The 18,869-nt window shown below is 48.5% G+C and overlaps 4 protein-coding genes across 13 annotated transcripts in view; 2 read left to right on the forward strand and 2 right to left on the reverse strand.

Annotated features, from left to right (window-relative positions):
* alg13 (ALG13 UDP-N-acetylglucosaminyltransferase subunit) overlaps nt 1-643 on the forward strand; it is a gene marked incomplete at its 3' end in the record, with an annotated part of 15,692 nt that extends 15,049 nt beyond the window's left edge. For all 3 annotated transcript variants that reach the window (XM_079335618.1, XM_079335616.1, XM_079335617.1), the window contains exon 24: nt 255-643. In XM_079335618.1, the coding sequence (XP_079191744.1) occupies nt 255-643 (389 nt within the window). The remainder of the gene's footprint in view (nt 1-254) is intronic.
* The window catches only part of LOC306818255 (CSC1-like protein 2), a 51,837-nt gene that overhangs the window by 9,833 nt on the left and 23,135 nt on the right, over nt 1-18,869 (reverse strand). The window lies entirely within an intron of this gene.
* LOC306818494 (protein EOLA1) lies at nt 1,570-4,059 on the reverse strand. Of its 2 annotated transcripts, none has more exons than XM_079336109.1 (3): nt 3,864-4,059; nt 2,410-2,670; nt 1,570-2,338 (listed from the first exon to the last, which is right to left on the reverse strand). In XM_079336109.1, exons 1-3 carry the CDS (start codon nt 3,886-3,888, stop codon nt 2,130-2,132), a joined length of 495 nt encoding a protein of 164 aa, XP_079192235.1. In that variant the 5' UTR covers nt 3,889-4,059; the 3' UTR covers nt 1,570-2,129. The 2 variants fall into 2 exon arrangements, with proteins under 2 accessions (XP_079192235.1, XP_079192236.1); XM_079336110.1 differs by having other exon boundaries at nt 1,787-2,338; nt 3,838-3,929.
* LOC306818220 (uncharacterized protein) lies at nt 4,162-18,758 on the forward strand. Of its 7 annotated transcripts, none has more exons than XM_079335652.1 (24): nt 4,162-4,268; nt 6,438-7,104; nt 7,473-7,621; nt 8,634-8,756; nt 9,012-9,164; nt 9,698-9,816; nt 10,490-10,643; nt 10,777-10,873; nt 11,048-11,118; nt 12,165-12,202; nt 12,286-12,381; nt 12,460-12,499; nt 13,125-13,165; nt 13,379-13,445; nt 13,587-13,679; nt 13,750-13,842; nt 13,931-13,984; nt 17,158-17,250; nt 17,399-17,464; nt 17,721-17,813; nt 17,901-17,984; nt 18,068-18,130; nt 18,258-18,347; nt 18,453-18,758. In XM_079335652.1, the coding sequence occupies exons 2-24, from the start codon at nt 6,465-6,467 to the stop codon at nt 18,480-18,482; spliced, it is 2,547 nt and encodes an 848-aa protein (XP_079191778.1). In that variant the 5' UTR covers nt 4,162-4,268; nt 6,438-6,464; the 3' UTR covers nt 18,483-18,758. The 7 variants fall into 7 exon arrangements, with proteins under 7 accessions (XP_079191778.1, XP_079191779.1, XP_079191782.1 ...); XM_079335653.1 differs by having other exon boundaries at nt 18,258-18,329; nt 18,438-18,758; XM_079335656.1 differs by having other exon boundaries at nt 18,258-18,308.

Raw genomic sequence — 18,869 nt, forward strand, 5'->3', positions numbered from 1 at the left:
CCTGAGATTAACACCTCACACACCTGAGATTAACACCTGAACACACCCGAGTTTAACACCTGAGATTAACACCTGAACACACCCGAGATTAAGACCTGAACATACCTGAGCTCACCTGTGCAGGAGCTACGCTTAATCTTCTTGTCTGTAACACACTCAAAGGTCGTGATTGGTCGGTGGAGTCTGATCCTCATCCAATGAGATAAGTATCTGAGAATCTGCTGCTTGTGAACTTGTTTTGTTTTCCGCTTTAGGCCCCGTCCCCTCCATGGAAGGCTCGTCCTCTGCCAGCCCCACTCCTCCAGGCTCCGCCTCTTCCTCAGCGCTCATGTATCCGGATCAGGCACCCCTCGCCCATCCTCCTCTGCTACATCTTCCATATGAAGCTCCGCCCCCAGCCACCTACATACCCTCAGCCCCTCCTCCACCTATTCCCCATCCTGCTCATCCTCATCAGATGCACCTCCCCCATCACTCCTCTTACCACCCCTGCCTCCCCTCCTCCACCCACTGGGGGGCGCTGCAGGGCGGAGGTCATGCTCAACGAGTGTATTGCCCCTCCCCCAACCCCTCCCACGTGGTCAGCTACATCACAGCCCCGTCCCATCATTCAACCACGCACTACATCCCCCCCACCGTCTAACACGTGTGGCTAACGGCGCTGTTTGTTTTGATTGAGCAGCGTTAACGGAAGAAAAATGTCCAAGACGCACACGCCTGCCTCGTGGTCGCGTTCTGTTAGAGAGCACATTTAATTTAGTTTGGTTTAGTCTTTGTGATTACCATGGCAACACAGGTAATAATTTGTTGGGAAGAGTCGGAGGATAGCCTCTAAGTCGACGGAGAGGAAGTCGATATATTTTAGTTTGAATCGTAAGTTCAGTTCAGTTCATCCAGCCAATCAGAGAGGGGGCGTGGCCTCTGCTTATAATGAGGTGTGTTCAAACCGATGTCTGTTTTTGTTCATGGGTGAATAAAGTTTGTTTCACCAGCAGATCATGAAGCATTAGTTTTTTTCTATATCACAGGACGTGTAACTTCCTGTTTAGAATCCAGAGGTGTGACCAGCGAGGTAAGACTGGGATCAGGATCAGATCTTTACCTGTACGGACACAGAGCTGAAGCCTTCTCCTCAGGTGTTGGAAACATGAAGCCAGTGCTGTAGTGCTAAAAACTGCAGTTCCTTCAGTGTCCACTTGAGGGCGGCTCTACAAGCGAGCCAATCCCCCTTCAGGTTCCCACGTTACAGTTTGATAATAAAAACATGAACCTGAATTTAACGACAGGTGGGCGTGTGGTTGCTGTTTGTCAGGAGGTCAAAGCCGCCACCCACATGTAGCGCGATGTGTAGCGTTAGCTTGTGCTAACACATACCTGAAAATGCCTCCGTCTAACATAATTAGCATCGCAATGATTTAGACGGAAACGGTCTATTTAACTTAACGTATTCTACAAACAGCCTCATCATATACTTACATGTTTCTACTTGAAACTCTGGGGATGAACTTAAAAACTGCTGACTCATGCTCGTGCGGTCTTCTAATGAGGGTCAACGGAGCGCTAGATTCTAGCGCCATGGACACCAACAACTCAACACGTAAAATCTCAGTTTTTATTGCAGATACATTTGAACATGTCTTCTTCGCCCTTTTACAAATCTACATGTCACATTTATTGAAAATGTATTTTTTGAAAATTGTGTTCATTGAAGGGTCTCCCATCAAACTGCTGATAGTGAGCGGGTGGGCGGTCCTTAGCGCCCTCTATCGACCTCGGCGCCAACCAGCTTGATCTGAAGTTAGTAGACGAGCTGAACGTCAGAGTCCACCGTGTGTCCTCTATGGAATAAGTTCTGAAGTGGACTCAGAGTCAGTACCTGAGTTCATTACAAGCTTGGTGACGTGATCTGGTTCTGGTTCTGGTTCTGGTTCTGCCCCCCCCCCCCCCTTAAATTCTTTTTATTTTGGAGGGTTTTTTACAAAAAAATAAAAATGTAAACAAATAATTGTAGAAGAGTTTTTGTTGAAGTCCAGGAAGGTGAAGTGCTCAGGCTTTCAGGGATCGGAAGCCTAGTCCTCTTCAGAGACCGTTATGGGTGCCGTCACCAAGACTACACGCCACGTGCGGGGTCATGGTAGCAGCTCATAGGGAATCTCCACAGTCCAGAGGTCACGATCTCCTCGAGTACTCAGCGGCTCCTTCAGCCAGCGGGGGTTTGACAGGTGAGTCAAGTGTTTCTCTTGTAGACCAATCAGAACAGCAGACCGCTCCAGGTGCTGAAGCTCCTCCCCCTGCAGGGAGGCGGGGCACAGCCAGGTCTCTCCTACATCCACCAATCCTGAGAGAGAGAAACGCAGGTGATGCCTTCAGGTCGACCCGGTAAACCACAGAACACTGATGGAGTCTCACCTGCCACCACGCCACGACCGAACCTCTCCCCGGACTCCAGGAGCGTTTCGATTTGACCACGGTCCATCCCCAATGGGCCGCTCAGCACCGTCCTCCAATCCTCACCCTCCCAGTCCCGCCGGGCGATGTGGATAGCCAGGGTCTGGTTCTCCAGCGGGGCCAGTAGGGGGCGCCAGCGGCTCTCCACTGTCTTCACCCCATCAAGAACCAGTCCAGCGTACGGCTGCCGGAACGATAGACAGCTGACCTGCAGCGACATGTCTGTGAAACAACACACACACACACACACACACACACACACACACACACACACACACACACACACACACACACACACACACACACACACACACACACACACACACACACACAGGTTACAACGTAATCGTTGTATCGGTAGAAAATCGTTGAAAACAATTAAAATAAGTTTAATTCTTTAAGTTAGTGAGTTTATGATATTAATCAGGACGTGTGAGCGGCTTGTTGTCGTGGCGTTTTCCCCCAGACAGGGTGAGCCAGACCCATGACAGGGTGAGCCAGACCCAGGACAGGGCGAGCCAGACCCAGGACAGGGCGAGCAGGACCCAGGACAGGGCGAGCCAGACCCAGGACAGGGCGAGCAGGACCCAGGACAGGGCGAGCAAGACCCAGGACAGGGTGAGCCAGACCCAGGACAGGGCGAGCCAGACCCAGGACAGGGCGAGCAGGACCCAGGACAGGGCGAGCAAGACCCAGGACAGGGTGAGCCAGACCCAGGACAGGGTGAGCCAGACCCAGGACAGGGCGAGCCAGACCCAGGACAGGGCGAGCAGGACCCAGGACAGGGCGAGCAAGACCCAGGACAGGGTGAGCCAGACCCAGGACAGGGTGAGCCAGACCCAGGACAGGGCGAGCCAGACCCAGGACAGGGCGAGCAGGACCCAGGACAGGGCGAGCAGGACCCAGGACAGGGTGAGCCAGACCCAGGACAGGGTGAGCCAGACCCAGGACAGGGCGAGCCAGACCCAGGACAGGGCGAGCAGGACCCAGGACAGGGCGAGCAAGACCCAGGACAGGGTGAGCCAGACCCAGGACAGGGTGAGCAAGACCCAGGACAGGGTGAGCAGGACCCAGGACAGGGTGAGCAGGACCCAGGACAGGGTGAGCAGGACCCAGGACAGGGTGAGCAGGACCCCAGACAGGTTGAACACACACTTAAGGCAGAATAAAGGAGTTCTTGCGGAGTTTGATAAACTGACTGATTTCTGAAGGTTTGGTTTGGACGGTTTGGACCGTCCGTACAGAACTGAAAGCGGAACGGCGGGAAAACTGAGTCGTTAACTGCGCGTGCCCTCTGTAAATATCAGCACTTAAAGCTCGACGTTCACGACTTTCAATCAAACGTTAAATATTTAAATGCAAACACACTGACAAATGTTCCTGACTCACAACAAGATCCAGACTCCTCCAACGACCTGCTTCTGCTTCTTCTTCGTTCATATTCTGCAAAACACAGAACTCAAGAACCAGCGCCCTCCAGCGTTCACCAGCCGCTGGTGCGTAAAGCAGAACCACAACTATCCTGATTTCTGATCAAAGATCATTCAGAGTGACGTAGGAAGTTTTAACCACTGATGAAGGACGAAGGGAGCTGGATTTGTTGTTTGTAAAAGGTTTTATTTTTCATAGAACTACATCTCCCACGAAGCCGAACGGCGTCCTCCCGCCTCTTCAATTCCGCTAAAGTTAAATGGCTCTGAGAGACTTACCGGTTGACCAATGAGGAGCAGCACATCCGGCGAGGGGCGGAGCTTGTGGTTCCGTTCACAGAAAGTGCCACGACTCTGCAGCAGCAGCAGCAGCAGCCTGACTCCGCTGAGGTGAGAACCACTCTTTGATTCCGCTTACTAAGGATTTTATTAAATTAAAGTTAAAGACAGGAAATGAAAAAGTTCAACAGCAAAGAGACGCTGAAAGTAGGACAGACGTTTTCCAGAAAATGTCTTTAACTGTAGAATCACAGGAGGACACTTTTTTATACAGCAAAAAAAAAAAAAAAAAAAGTTTTAAATCCAGAATTCAATTCATAAAAAAAGCGAACAGATGAAATGAGGAATGAAAATGAGTTGAGATGAATGTTTGAGAGTGCAGCTGCAGGACAAACGGACTGAGAGCTGAGTTTACTCAAACTGTAAAAAGGGATCAAACAGGTAGAAAAAGAAGGTGCACGTGAAGCTACCTGAGCTGACTTTAAGTTCCGAATGTGAGGGGTCCCAGAAGAACCCGGACTGAGTTACATAAGTGTGTGTGTGTGTGTGTGTGTGCGTGCGTGCGTGCGCGTGCGTGCGTGTGTGTGTGTGCGCGTGCGTGTGTGTGTGCGCGTGCGTGTGTGTGTGTGTATGTTGCGCGCGCACAGCACAAAGGGTTAATTGTGGACTCAGACACGTCACTCCTGCAGCCCCTCTCTGTGTACTCTTTACATCCAGGATCTATCCGGACTCACAGCTTGTGTTCAAACATCAAACTTCTTTCCTCTCTTAGTTTTGGGAACAGAATGTCCTCGGCTCAGAAAAGTTCAGACTTTTCATTCTGCATGTTTGTGATTTTAATTCTCCTCAGAGTCATTTTCATTCTGAACCCAATCAAGTGACTTTTATACTTTTACATCCTTTTGAAAAACATTTTGGTCTTTGTGAAAAGAAAAGGTCAGATTGTTTTAAATGCAGAGCGGACAAAAGTACAAACTGTTCCTCCGGACGAAGAATAAAACGAGGACAAATTTAAACATTAAATAATAATAATAATAATAATAATAAATGTATTATGGGAGCACAGTGAACGTCTCTGCAGATATCTCCAGGAAGTTGTCAAACCCGAGTTATGTCTCACAGTCGAAAGGAAGAAATCAATAAATCCTTCTGACACCAAAAACTCGTCTCTACAACAAGCTGCAGACTCAGATCTGATCAGGTCTTGGTGGTTCTTGGTGGGTCTTTGTGGTTCTTGGTGGGTCTTGGTGGGTCTTGGTGGGTCTTGGTGGGTCTTTGTGGTTCTTGGTGGGTCTTGGTGGGTCTTGGTGGGTCTTGGTAGTTCTTGGTGGGTCTTGGTGGGTCTTGGTAGTTCTTGGTGGGTCTTGGTAGTTCTTGGTGGGTCTTGGTGGGTCTTGGAGTGTTTTTAGAAACTCTGTAATCAAACCTTTGTTTAAGGTTTTAGAGGAAGCGTCTTTCCCTCCTTCCGTCAACACACGGATGTTGTTAGCCAGACCAGCTGAATGTGTCTCCTGCAGAGAGTCAGAGTGAGCTGAGAGAAGGCAGCAGGATATAATCAGGAGAATTCACCTGGAGCCAGTGGGAGGGGCCAGTGGGAGGGGCCAGTGGGAGGGGCCAGTGGGAGGGGCCTGTGTGAACAGCCGGCTCAGGTGAAAGAATCCTGATATGTTGATGTGAAAACGGTTGTAGAGACCTTCGTTGGGTGCTGAACTTCCTCACTGTCTCTCTGTAGAGGGATTATACCCGAGTCTGAATGATCTGAAGACAACATGAAGTGTGAGACGTCGTGACAGGCAGGATCCCAACACGGAGCGGCGAGGGCGACCATCGCCTCCTGGGTCCTGTCAGTTAAACTCAGTTCAGATGAAACAGAAAAGTGATGAGTCAGGTGGTCAATGATTGTCTGAATCTTTACCGTCTAATCAGTGGATGATTGAATCATGTCGCAGGCCGGTGACCTTTAACCTCCAGTCAGTAACGAGAAGGGCTTAACACGAGCTACAACACGCCATAACCCTACTTATCATTCTTAGCGTTACTAACGTATGAAAAGGGGGACGACTCACTTGTGGAGCTGCCCTCAAGTGGACACTCAAGGAAGTGCAGCTTGTTAGCATGTCCACTTTGGCTTCATGTCTTAAACTCTGAAGGTTGTTGCTTCATACCGACAGATCAGGAGAGTGAAGCTTGTAACGTCTGAGATGTTAGCTCTGTAAGCTCCGCCTCCAGCGTCGGGCAGACTTTGTCTCCGTGCTAATGATCTTCATCTTTGTCTTCCAGACTTCCTGTGGGACACTCTGATCAGTCATGGACGTGTCCGACCCCCAGACGCTGGGCTTCATGGTATTTGGAGGCTTCATGATCATCTCAGCGGTGGGCATCGCGCTGGTCTCCACGCTCTCCATGAAGGAGACGTCCTATGAGGAGGCGCTCGCCAAACAGCGAGGCCAACACGTCAGGACACAGAACACGAGAGCAGACAAGAAGAAGAAGGAGAAGAACCAGGAGAAGAAGAACAAAGGGAAGAAGAAGGAGGAGCAGCCTGAAGTGAAACTCCCTGAACCCGGCGCTGATGTCAGCGAGGATCCTGAGGTAGTCTCCTGTACCGAACCCGAGTCTGACCCGGAGCCTGCTGCTGAGCCTGAGACTGCACCTGAACCACAACCTGAACCTGAACCCACTGAGGCAACCACCCCTGCCATTATCGAGTCCCCTCCAGCCCCCTCCCCGAAGGGCAAGAAGAAGAAGAAGTCTGTGAAGGCGGAGCCAGTTGCTGTGGTGGAAACCATTGCTAAGGAGATTCTGGTGATGGCGATGGCACCCGTGGTAGAAGTTTCTCCAGTCGCCGAAGTCACCAAAGAACCGCCTGCTGCCAAACCCGAAGAACCCAAAGAGAACAAAGAGACGTCGAGCAAGAAGAAGAAGAACAAGAACAAACCTGAGCCAGGTGAGCGAACACGAAGACAGGTCCCTCAGTTTGGCTTTTCTGATAAAACCAGGATTTTAAACTTCAACTAGAACCAAACAATATTGATACCCGTTTGAAACCATGGCAACAGAAACAGAAGTCTGAGAAACCAGATAATGTGTTGTTTATGTTTGGTCTTTATGCTTCTGACATTGGCAACAGACAGAAATATTGACATGGTTCTGGACTACACGGGTATGTTGGGGCAGCCAAACACTGAAAACCCGACGCTGCCCATGTTTTAGACTGTTTTAGGGATTGGTGATGGATTTATTCCTCTTCTACCCACATGTACTGTTTGAAACCATTAAACATTCATGGTTTTGTTGTCCTGATTGTTCTTCTAGTGGCAGACTCTGCAGACTCCTCCGTGACGGGTCCAACCAGCGAGCTGCTGTCCGCCGTATCCAAAGGGACGCTCAGTGAGGACGAGATGAACAAACTCATGGAAGTCCTGAACCAGAAGGCCGGTGTACGCAAAGAATCCTGGCAGCTGGTACGTCAACAGAGCCACAACAACGGCAACAGCTAGTGGTGAAACTAAATACTGTTATCCTCTAGTTCAGGGTTCCCAAACATTTCAGCCTGCAACCCCCAATATAACGGTGCTTGAGAGTGGAGACCCCCATTGTACCTGGAGGTGCTTAAAACATCTGACATGGCATTAGAACACCACACAACAGCCCAAACACCATCATATGTTTGTATATATCATTTTCCATTTGTATGTTTCCTAAAGGAATCTTGTGACCCCCCCCAGAGTGTCCCAGCCCCACTTTATGAACCACTGCTCTCCTTCAACCATCAGCTAGCAGCTGTGTGTAACTAAAACACATATAAACAAACACAGTTAGCATATTCAACTGTTACACAAAGCTAACAGAGGCCAAAGGAAATTCAATTCAAAAAACTTTATTTGTCCCCTGGGGGGCAATTCAAGTTTGGAAGTTTATTTATCAATCACCAATCAAACAAGAGAAACTCTAAACATTTAAAAAACAAGAAAAACCTCTCTTAGGGAAAATAAGACGGGTGTTACCTGTTAGTGAGCTTGACTTCCTGGGGCCTTGAGTCCTTATGGCCTCTAACCTTTGCATTTTTGGAGGCCTTGAACCCCCAGGGACTTGAACTCTTATATTCTAGGATGTCTTAAACCCCTGAGACTTAGTTTCTGGACAATATAGACCCACAAGTACCAATATCTATAAGGTGCCTTAAACCCTTATAAGCCATGGGAATTGAACCCTTGTATTTTAGGGGGCCTTCGACACCTTGGACCTGGAACAGTTTTATTTAATGGAGACCAGAACCCCTTTTTTTTTGGGTCCAAAAGAAAGTTAGTTGCTAGTATGTGGCTACCTTCCGTCAAATCACAAGCTAACATTTGCAGCTAACGAGCAGTCAAATAAAGAATGCTAGTGACCAGGAGCTAATTCAAAGTATAGCAGTGACCTTCACCACGGACCATAGCTTCTTGTGAACCTGCCCCCTATATCTGTGACTCTCAGGCCTGTCAGAAAGGAGACCCTCTGTCCACTCTGAAGAAACAGCTGGAGGAGAAAGAAAAGCTGCTGTCCGCTGGACTGGAGGAAACCGCCACCGCCAAGACCCGCCTCCGAGAGCTCAGCAAGGTGGGCCATGCAGCATTTAACATGTGTAATACTTTTTAATACCACGTGTTATATAACCATACGATCTCAGTAAATGATCCAGAGACACATTTAGCCAAAGTTTGTGCACAATTTAGACCCACAAATCTCAAGGTTGTGAATAAAGTTTTAATCTTCTTGTTGTGTCAGTCTCAGACCTTTCACGGTTTATTGTGTGCTCTGTATATGGCCATTAAAGAGTTCTTCAAATATCACTTTCTGTGCTTCCTCTAACAGCAACTTGGTGCAGAGAAATCCAAGATGGCGTCTTTGGAGGCACGTCTGAAGGCGGAGCTTCGTGCTCAGGTTCAAGAGGTCGACACATTGAGAACCGGAATGGAGACTTCCAACCAGGAACACCTGAAACACACCGAGCAGCTCAACCAGAAGGTCACTTTTTAACTTTTAACCCACTTTGATTGTTTAGTGGCAGAAACCGAGTCTTTTCTTGAATTTCCCTCGGGATCAATAATCCATCTATCCATCCATCTTGTTCAAAGGAAAGTTCACTGTCCTTCTCAGGTCGCTTTGAATTAAAGGTTATTACAGGCCGCCGTTTCTACTTTGTTCTTTTTACATCATGTCCTTCCTCTTGAGACGCGCCCCCCCCCCCCCCGCGCCCCCCCCCAATCTAACAGGGATAGTCACCCGCGGAGAGAGTCGTGTGTAAACAGGAAAAAGAAGTGCATGTGTGAAAGCGGCTTAAAGACGAGTTCCCGGTCTTGTAAAGGTCCCAAGTCCTGGGGGGTAAAATCCGGGTCTCGTCAAGTCTTCAAGAGCAAAGTCCAAGTCCGTCAAGTGTTCTCAGTCATAAATGAAACGACCACTTTCGTTTAAAGTTTTATCTTTTTTTTAAACGTCTAGGTTTCAGAAAGTGTTTGTAGCCTTGCCTGTTAAGCTAACGGTATGATGAACTTGAACAGATCGGGAGTCTGCAGGAGCAGCTCGAGAACAGTCCAAACGCCCAGTTAGCCCGACTGCAACAGGAGAACTCCATCCTCCGAGACGCCCTGAACCAGGCAACCAGCCAGGCCGAGAGCAGGTAACGCACCTGGTCATGTAACGCACCGGTCAGGTAACACACCTGGTCAGGTAACACACCTGGTCAGGTAACGCACCTGGTCATGTAACGCACCGGTCAGGTAACACACCTGGTCAGGTAACACACCTGGTCAGGTAACGCACCTGGTCAGGTAACGCACCTGGTCAGGTAACGCACCTGGTCAGGTAACGCACCTGGTCAGGTAACACACCTGGTCAGGTAACGCACCTGGTCAGGTAACGCACCTGGTCAGGTAACGCACCTGGTCAGGTAACACACCTGGTCAGGTAACGCACCTGGTCAGGTAACACACCTGGTCAGGTAACACACCTGGTCAGGTAACGCACCTGGTCAGGTAACACACCTGGTCAGGTAACACACCTGGTCAGGTAACGCACCTGGTCAGGTAACACACCTGGTCAGGTAACACACCTGGTCAGGTAACGCACCTGGTCAGGTAACACACCTGGTCAGGTAACGCACCTGGTCAGGTAACACACCTGGTCAGGTAACGCACCTGGTCAGGTAACACACCTGGTCAGGTAACACACCTGGTCAGGTAACGCACCTGGTCAGGTAACACACCTGGTCAGGTAACACACCTGGTCAGGTAACACACCTCAGCAGCTTCGTGTCAGTGTTGAAATGACTCACCTGCGTCTGCGTCCTACAGGCAGAATGCAGAACTTGCCCGTCTCAGACAGGACTGCGTCCGTCTGGGCCGCGAGCTGACCGAGCGCTCTAATACTCAGCGAGCTGACGAGGAGCTCACGAAGAACCTTGAGGCCAAGATGGTTGCAGCCGAGCAGGAACGGTCCAAAGCTCAGGTACACAGAACTGTCTGTGGACAGTTTCTGACTTAATTCAATACGTGACTTATGTCTAATATTTTGTTCAGCCAATCAGTGGTGGATGTTCTGTAAACAGGAAGTGACCTGAGTTTTCTTCTTCACTTTGCAGCTGGTCCATGCAGACGCTGAGCGCGCTCTGCAGAAACAACTGGAGGAAGTTTGTTCACAGCTGAAAGTCTCCCAGCAGGAAGCTGCTGCTGTTAGCGGTCAGTGTTTCTGTTAGCATTTAGCCAAAACGACTGTCAGAATCTTAAACTTCAATATGATTCAACTTAAAACCAAACGAACCTGAACATGTTACTAAACAGAAGTCCTAGACACCCTTGATTGGGTAATATTATATCGTAGTATCAAACTTTGATTCAGACCTCTGGTTTCAGTTGAGCTGGCGTCCAAAGAGACTGACCTGCTGGAGCTCAAGGTCCAGCTGGAGAACCATGCTACAGTCCAGGTAGCTACCTGACTCACCTTCATCGTGTGATTTATGTCCTGATTTACCTGAGTGTGAAGTTTGTGGTCGTTGGATTTGTTCAGCCACTTGATTGTTCTGGAATCATCCAGAGCTGAAGTGTTTCTGTCACACAGGCTGATACAGTAAGTACATGACTCTAACGACGACCCTCTTCCTACGACCACCGTGCAGCTCAGAGGATGAAACCGGCCTTGCTGTATGAGAACTCGACGGTTCCTGAAAAGACAGGAGCCGTTTAGAAAGACGTCATATAGCGGTTCAGACTGATCAAGTGAACCAGACTTTGGGGTCAAGCATACTCGGATCTGGGACTGATCGATTCTAATGGGGACAGACTCTTAGCACCCTCAGGTCCCTCTGCACCCTCAGGTCCCTCAGGTCCCTCTGCAGCCTCAGGTCCCTCTGCACCCTCTGGTCCCTCTGCACCCTCAGGTCCCTCTGCACCCTCAGGTCCCTCTGCAGCCTCAGGTCCCTCAGGTCTCTCTGCACCCTCAGGTCCCTCAGGTCCCTCTGCACCCTAAGGCCCCTCTGCACCCTCAGGTCTCTCTGCACCCTCAGGTCCCTCTGCAGCCTCAGGTCCCTCAGGTCCCTCTGCACCCTCAGGTCCCTCTGCACCCTCAGGTCCCTCTGCACCCTCAGGTCCCTCTGCACCCTCAGGTCCCACTGCACCCTCAGGTCCCTCTGCACCCTCAGGTCCCACTGCACCCTCAGGTCCCTCTGCACCCTCAGGTCCCTCTGCACCCTCAGGTCCCTCTGCACCCTCAGGTCCCTCTGCACCCTCAGGTCCCTCTGCACCCTCAACACCCTCAGGTCCCTCTGCACCCTCAGGTCCCTCTACACGCTCAGGTCCCTCTGCACCCTCAACACCGATAGGTCTCGTGTCCAACGAGCTCGTTTGTTAAAATGGTAGGCAGAAGAATACGACACGGTAAACCTCAGCGTGTTAGCATGTAGCTGCTGCATGCTAACAGGGTGTAACTTGAGACTTTGAGGCGTTGACGTCATCGACTTGTCTGTTTCTGCAGGTCAACGAGTCATCTGAAGTTGAGGCGCTGAAGATCAGGTACCTTTTATTAAAACAAGGAGTTCAGATGTTGTCGAGGTGTTTGGAACCTTAACGTGACTTCCTGTCTGACTTCCTGTCAGTTTGCAGCTCAAAGACGAGAAGGTGGTGGTCCTGGAGGCGGAGCTTACCCAGCTGAAGGAGGAGCTACAGCTGCTGACGTCATTGCAGTCGGAGAGGTCAGAAAGACACAAAGAAGCAGACTGAGCCGATGATCTTTAAAATGTCTGAACACGTTGATGTCTGCTGTCTTTCAGAGTGACGGAGGACGAAGCTGCAGAGCCGACGCAGAGAGAGGTACGTTTGATCGCCAGCTCGTTCACTTTCACACTCACTCCAAAGGGGCCCACATGAGAGGTTTAAGGGCCCATTCCACAAGACCACTATATCCCTGAGACCAGTATCCGAGTTCTCCAACAGCTTGGGAGGATTTCCTGCAGTTAAACAGAATCTTTGATATGAGACGCTGGTGTCTCTAAACGCTCAACGATTAATTATTAAATGAATAACTGAAATAAATTTGCTTCCACCTGTTCCCCTCTGCTCACTCACCACCTCGTGGTCATAGCGTGGTCATACAGCACATGCTCAGTGAAGCTCAGGTTACACACTGACAGATCCTGACTTATGACACGCTGCTCGTACAGGAAGTGTACCGAGCAGAGCGCTCACACTGACCAGACAAACAGACTTCAGGTTGAAGCGTGCTAGGGCACGGTACGGATTGACAGTGTGACCACGGCAACCAAACCAGTCTTGCCACCTGACCCCACATGACCCCGAATGACCCCGAATGACCCCGAATGACCCCGCCACCAAACTGTGACTGATCCTGGTGCCAACATCAAAAATTCAAATGAACATATTGGCTGATGACATCACTGTGACATCACATCCTGCTGTTTCTTCTTCTCCTCTGCAGGGATCAGGAAGTGAGACGGAGTCCGATCAGACGTTCGAAAAGTAAAAACTACAAAAAAAAACCTTCTACTCTTTAACCAAGGAAATATATTCAGATTTTTGTGTGTGTGTGTGTGTGTGTGTGTGTGTGTGTGTGTGTGTGTGTGTGTGTGTGTGTGTGTGTGTGTGTGTGTGTGTGTGTGTGTGTGTGTGTGTGTGTGTGTGTGTGTGTGTGTGTGTGTGTGTGTGTGTGTGTGTGTGTGTGTGTGTGTGTAGTCTGGAGGAAGAATCTCAGCTGCTTCGTCTGGAGGAGGAGCTGCAGCAGGCTCGTAACCACGGCAACGTGAGTCCACACCCAGCTCATATCAGGTCATAGATCCGTCTATAATAGAATGTGACTCCGTGTTCAGATCAATCACAGGAAGTGTTTCATGCACGCTCACGACACTGTCCCAACATCCCAACGTCTGCTCCTCCTCTGCAGGAGCTGGAGGAGAAGATGGCGGCGTCAGCAGCAACGTTTTCAGAGGCCAATCATCTGAGCGAGCAGAGGGAGGCGGAGTTTAAAGCGGCGCTGGTCAGTGGATCATGGAAAGGTTAAAGCTCGGTCCGAGCGCCATCTGAACTCTGTCCACGTGTGTTTTCAGGCTGAGGCTGAGTCCAGGTTCACCGCCCTGCGTTTGGACTTCCAGGCCTCGCTGCAGGCTCTGTTTCCTGGCGTCTCCATGGAGACGGAGCAGGTGAGTCAGCAGGGTGTTCTCTGATCTTATACCTGCTAAAGATGATGTTATGATAAATGACGGCGTGTTTGTTGTTTGTTTTCTGCAGAATAATTGGCTGGAACTTTTCACACAGAAGGTTGAGGAGAGGTCTCACTCTGAGGTAAAAACAGGACACTTTTCTCCGTTAGCGCCATGTGGTGGTGGTAGAGTCATGGTCTTGTTTACATGAAGCTGTGTTGTTGTTGAGTCATGGTCTTGTTTACATGAAGCTGTGTTGTTGTTGTTGTTGAGTCATGGTCTTGTTTACATGAAGCTGTGTTGTTGTTGAGTCATGGTCTTGTTTACATGAAGCTGTGTTGTTGTTGTTGTTGTTGTTGTTGAGTCATGGTCTTGTTTACATGAAGCTTTGTTGTTGTTGTTGATGAGTCATGGTCTTGTTTACATAAAGCTGTGTTGTTGTTGTTGAGTCATGGTCTTGTTTACATGAAGCTGTGTTGTTGTTGTTGTTGTTGTTGTTGAGTCATGGTCTTGTTTACATGAAGCTGTGTTGTTGTTGTTGTTGAGTCATGGTCTTGTTTACATAAAGCTGTGTTGTTGTTGTTGAGTCATGGTCTTGTTTACATGAAGCTGTGTTGTTGTTGTTGTTGTTGTTGAGTCATGGTCTTGTTTACATGAAGCTTTGTTGTTGTTGTTGATGAGTCATGGTCTTGTTTACATAAAGCTGTGTTGTTGTTGTTGTTGAGTCATGGTCTTGTTTACATGAAGCTTTGTTGTTGTTGTTGATGAGTCATGGTCTTGTTTACATAAAGCTGTGTTGTTGTTGTTGAGTCATGGTCTTGTTTACATGAAGCTGTGTTGTTGTTGTTGTTGAGTCATGGTCTTGTTTACATGAAGCTTTGTTGTTGTTGTTGATGAGTCATGGTCTTGTTTACATAAAGCTGTGTTGTTGTTGAGTCATGGTCTTGTTTACATAAAGCTGTGTTGTTGTTGAGTCATGGTCTTGTTTACATGAAGCTGTGTTGTTGTTGAGTCATGGTCTTGTTTACATGAAGCTGTGTTGTTGTTGAGTCATGGTCTTGTTTACATGAAGCTGTGTTGTTGTTGTTGTTGAGTCATGGTCTTGTTTACATGAAGCTTTGTTGTTGTTGTTGATGAGTCATGGTCTTGTTTACATGAAGCTGTGTTGTTGTTGAGTCATGGTCTTGTTTACATGAAGCTTTGTTGTTGTTGTTGATGAGTCATGGTCTTGTTTACATGAAGCTGTGTTGTTGTTGAGTCATGGTCTTGTTTACATGAAGCTGTGTTGTTGTTGTTGAGTCATGGTCTTGTTTACATGAAGCTGTGTTGTTGTTGAGTCATGGTCTTGTTTACATGAAGCTGTGTTGTTGTTGTTGAGTCATGGTCTTGTTTACATGAAGCTGTGTTGTTGTTGTTGAGTCATGGTCTTGTTTACATGAAGCTGTGTTGTTGTTGTTGTTGTTGAGTCATGGTCTTGTTTACATGAAGCTGTGTTGTTGTTGTTGTTGAGTCATGGTCTTGTTTACATGAAGCTGTGTTGTTGTTGTTGTTGTTGTTGTTGTTGAGTCATGGTCTTGTTTACATGAAGCTGTGTTGTTGTTGTTGTTGAGTCATGGTCTTGTTTACATAAAGCTGTGTTGTTGTTGTTGTTGAGTCATGGTCTTGTTTACATGAAGCTGTGTTGTTGTTGTTGTTGAGTCATGGTCTTGTTTACATGAAGCTGTGTTGTTGTTGTTGTTGAGTCATGGTCTTGTTTACATGAAGCTGTGTTGTTGTTGTTGTTGAGTCATGGTCTTGTTTACATGAAGCTGTGTTGTTGTTGTTGTTGTTGTTGTTGAGTCATGGTCTTGTTTACATGAAGCTGTGTTGTTGTTGTTGTTGAGTCATGGTCTTGTTTACATAAAGCTGTGTTGTTGTTGTTGTTGAGTCATGGTCTTGTTTACATGAAGCTGTGTTGTTGTTGTTGTTGAGTCATGGTCTTGTTTACATGAAGCTGTGTTGTTGTTGTTGTTGAGTCATGGTCTTGTTTACATGAAGCTGTGTTGTTGTTGTTGTTGAGTCATGGTCTTGTTTACATGAAGCTGTGTTGTTGTTGTTGTTGAGTCATGGTCTTGTTTACATGAAGCTGTGTTGTTGTTGTTGTTGTTGAGTCATGGTCTTGTTTACATGAAGCTGTGTTGTTGTTGTTGTTGTTGAGTCATGGTCTTGTTTACATGAAGCTGTGTTGTTGTTGTTGTTGTTGAGTCATGGTCTTGTTTACATGAAGCTTTGTTGTTGTTGTTGATGAGTCATGGTCTTGTTTACATGAAGCTGTGTTGTTGTTGAGTCATGGTCTTGTTTACATGAAGCTGTGTTGTTGTTGTTGATGAGTCATGGTCTTGTTTACATAAAGCTGTGTTGTTGTTGATGAGTCATGGTCTTGTTTACATGAAGCTTTGTTGTTGTTGTTGATGAGTCATGGTCTTGTTTACATGAAGCTGTGTTGTTGTTGTTGTTGAGTCATGGTCTTGTTTACATGAAGCTGTGTTGTTGTTGAGTCATGGTCTTGTTTACATGAAGCTGTGTTGTTGTTGTTGTTGTTGAGTCATGGTCTTGTTTACATGAAGCTGTGTTGTTGTTGTTGTTGTTGAGTCATGGTCTTGTTTACATGAAGCTGTGTTGTTGTTGAGTCATGGTCTTGTTTACATGAAGCTGTGTTGTTGTTGTTGTTGTTGAGTCATGGTCTTGTTTACATGAAGCTTTGTTGTTGTTGTTGTTGTTGAGTCATGGTCTTGTTTACATGAAGCGTTGTTGTTGTTGTTGTTGAGTCATGGTCTTGTTTACATGAAGCTGTGTTGTTGTTGTTGTTGTTGAGTCATGGTCTTGTTTACATGAAGCTGTGTTGTTGTTGTTGTTGTTGTTGTTGTTGTTGTTGTTGTTGTGTAGCTGCATGCGGGGCTGGACCAGAGGACTCAGGCTGAGTTGGATCAGGAGGTTGTTGTTGTTGTTGTTGTTGTTGTTGTTGTGTAGCTGCATGCGGGGCTGGACCAGAGGACTCAGGCTGAGTTGGATCAGGAGGTTGTTGTTGTTGTTGTTGTTGTTGTTGTTGTTGTTGTGGTGTAGCTGCAGGCGGGGCTGGACCAGAGGACTCAGGCTGAGTTGGATCAGGAGGTTGTTTTTGTTGTTGTTGTTGTTGTTGTTGTTGTTGTTGTGGTGTAGCTGCAGGCGGGGCTGGACCAGAGGACTCAGGCTGAGTTGGATCAGGAGGCGGTAACAGAAACTTGAACGTGATCTGTCTCATGGCGTTTGAATCCTTCTCATCATGTTTGTTTTCAGGAGGCGGAGCTTCAGGCCCTGCAGCGGCGTTCACAAGAAGAAGCGAGCGTGTGGAAGAACAAAGTGTCGGAGCTGGAGCAGCAGAATCAAACGGTGAGGATCAGAGAGCTCAAACATGAAGCTGGTCCACGAGAGACAAGGGAGCAGAGTCATCAGCAGACGGTTGTCATGGTGACGCTGCTCTGGACACCTGAGATACTGTGTGAGCAGCTTATCAGTGTGCGATTGCTTCTGTCTGCAGGTGGTGGATCAGCTGAAGCTGCTGCAGGAAGAAGTTCAGACGAAGAGGCCGGACGACACGCAGCAGGTCAGGAGACACGCCGCTCAACAATGTGTTAGTGCTTCATGTCACAGTGTGTTAATGAAGAGTGTGTGTGTGTGTGTGTGTGTGTGTGTGTGTGTGTGTGTGTGTGTGTGTGTGTGTGTGTGTGTGTGTGTGTGTGTGTGTGTGTGTGTGTGTGTGTGTGTGTGTGTGTGTGTGTGTGTGTGTGTGTGTGTGTGTGTGTGTGTGTGTGTGTGTGTGTGTGTGTGTGTGTGTGTGTGTGTGTGTGTGTGTGTGTCAGCTGAAGGAGCAGGTGATGCTGTTGGAGGCTCAGCTGGAGAAACAGCTGGTGGAGGCGAGCGTCAGTCAGAGCTGCAGCGAGGAGATCGCTCAGGTCAGACCTCGATCAGTCTGTCCACAGCTGACCAATCAGAGCACTGTAAACTTATTGTGTGTGTGTGTGTGTGTGTGTGTGTGTTAGATGCAGTCTCAGGTGCAGCAGATGTGTGTGCGTCTGCAGCTCGAGGAGCAGCAGCGTCAGCAGCTGTTCACACAGCTGGAAAAGGTCAGAGGTCACACATTGAACCCCTGTGAGCTCATGTGCTGAGGTCAGGGGTCACAGGAAGTCACACCTGTTTGTCTTCCCAGGCTCGACAGGAAGTGCAGGAGCTGCAGGAGGAGGCGGGTCAGAAATCAGCTGCTCCACCCGAGGTCTGCGCCGCCATCTTGTTTTCACTGTTTACGTTTGAAAAGCTTTAAAGTTTCTTCTTCTGCTCACAACAAACGATGACTCAGCACATTTCTACACACCGGTATCTGATGGTGTTTTTGTGTACAGGTGGAGGAGGAGGTGAAGGAGGAGCAGGAGGAGGTGAAGGAGGAGCAGGAGGTGAAGGAGGAGCAGGAGGAGGTGAAGGAGGAGCAGGAGGTGAAGGAGGAGCAGAAGGAGGAGCAGCAGGAGGTGAAGGAGGAGGAGGAGCAGGCAGCGGTGAAGGAGGAGGAGCAGGCAGCGGTGAAGGAGGAGGAGGAGCAGGCAGCGGTGAAGGAGGAGACACCGGTGTGAAAGCGTTCTCCTCCTGTATGTGTCGTTACCATGGTAACTCATAATTTTAAACTAAAATGATTCCTTGGTGCGAGGAACGGTTCTCCTCTGAAGACTCCTTCACGCTCCTGTGGCGAGCAGCACCGTCACCAGCATCGCATCAAAAGCTGCCGTAACCTTGGACGACCTTCACGAGGTCGTTTCACAGTAACAACGATGGAAGCAAAGATGAAGGTCGTGTTTTTTACAGTATTCTTATTTTCTGTCACTTCAGGATGAATAAACTGTGACGTGTCACTCGGCTGGTCGACTCTTTTTACACGCCGAGCGATCACGCTGACCTCTGTCAGCAGCAACGTGTTGCCTTCAAGGACCCTGGGTGATCTGAGCGTCGATGTGAATCCACTC

The sequence above is a fragment of the Symphodus melops genome (genome assembly GCF_947650265.1).
Source record: "Symphodus melops genome assembly, chromosome: 2".
In the NCBI taxonomy this organism is placed as follows: Eukaryota; Metazoa; Chordata; class Actinopteri; order Labriformes; family Labridae; genus Symphodus; species Symphodus melops.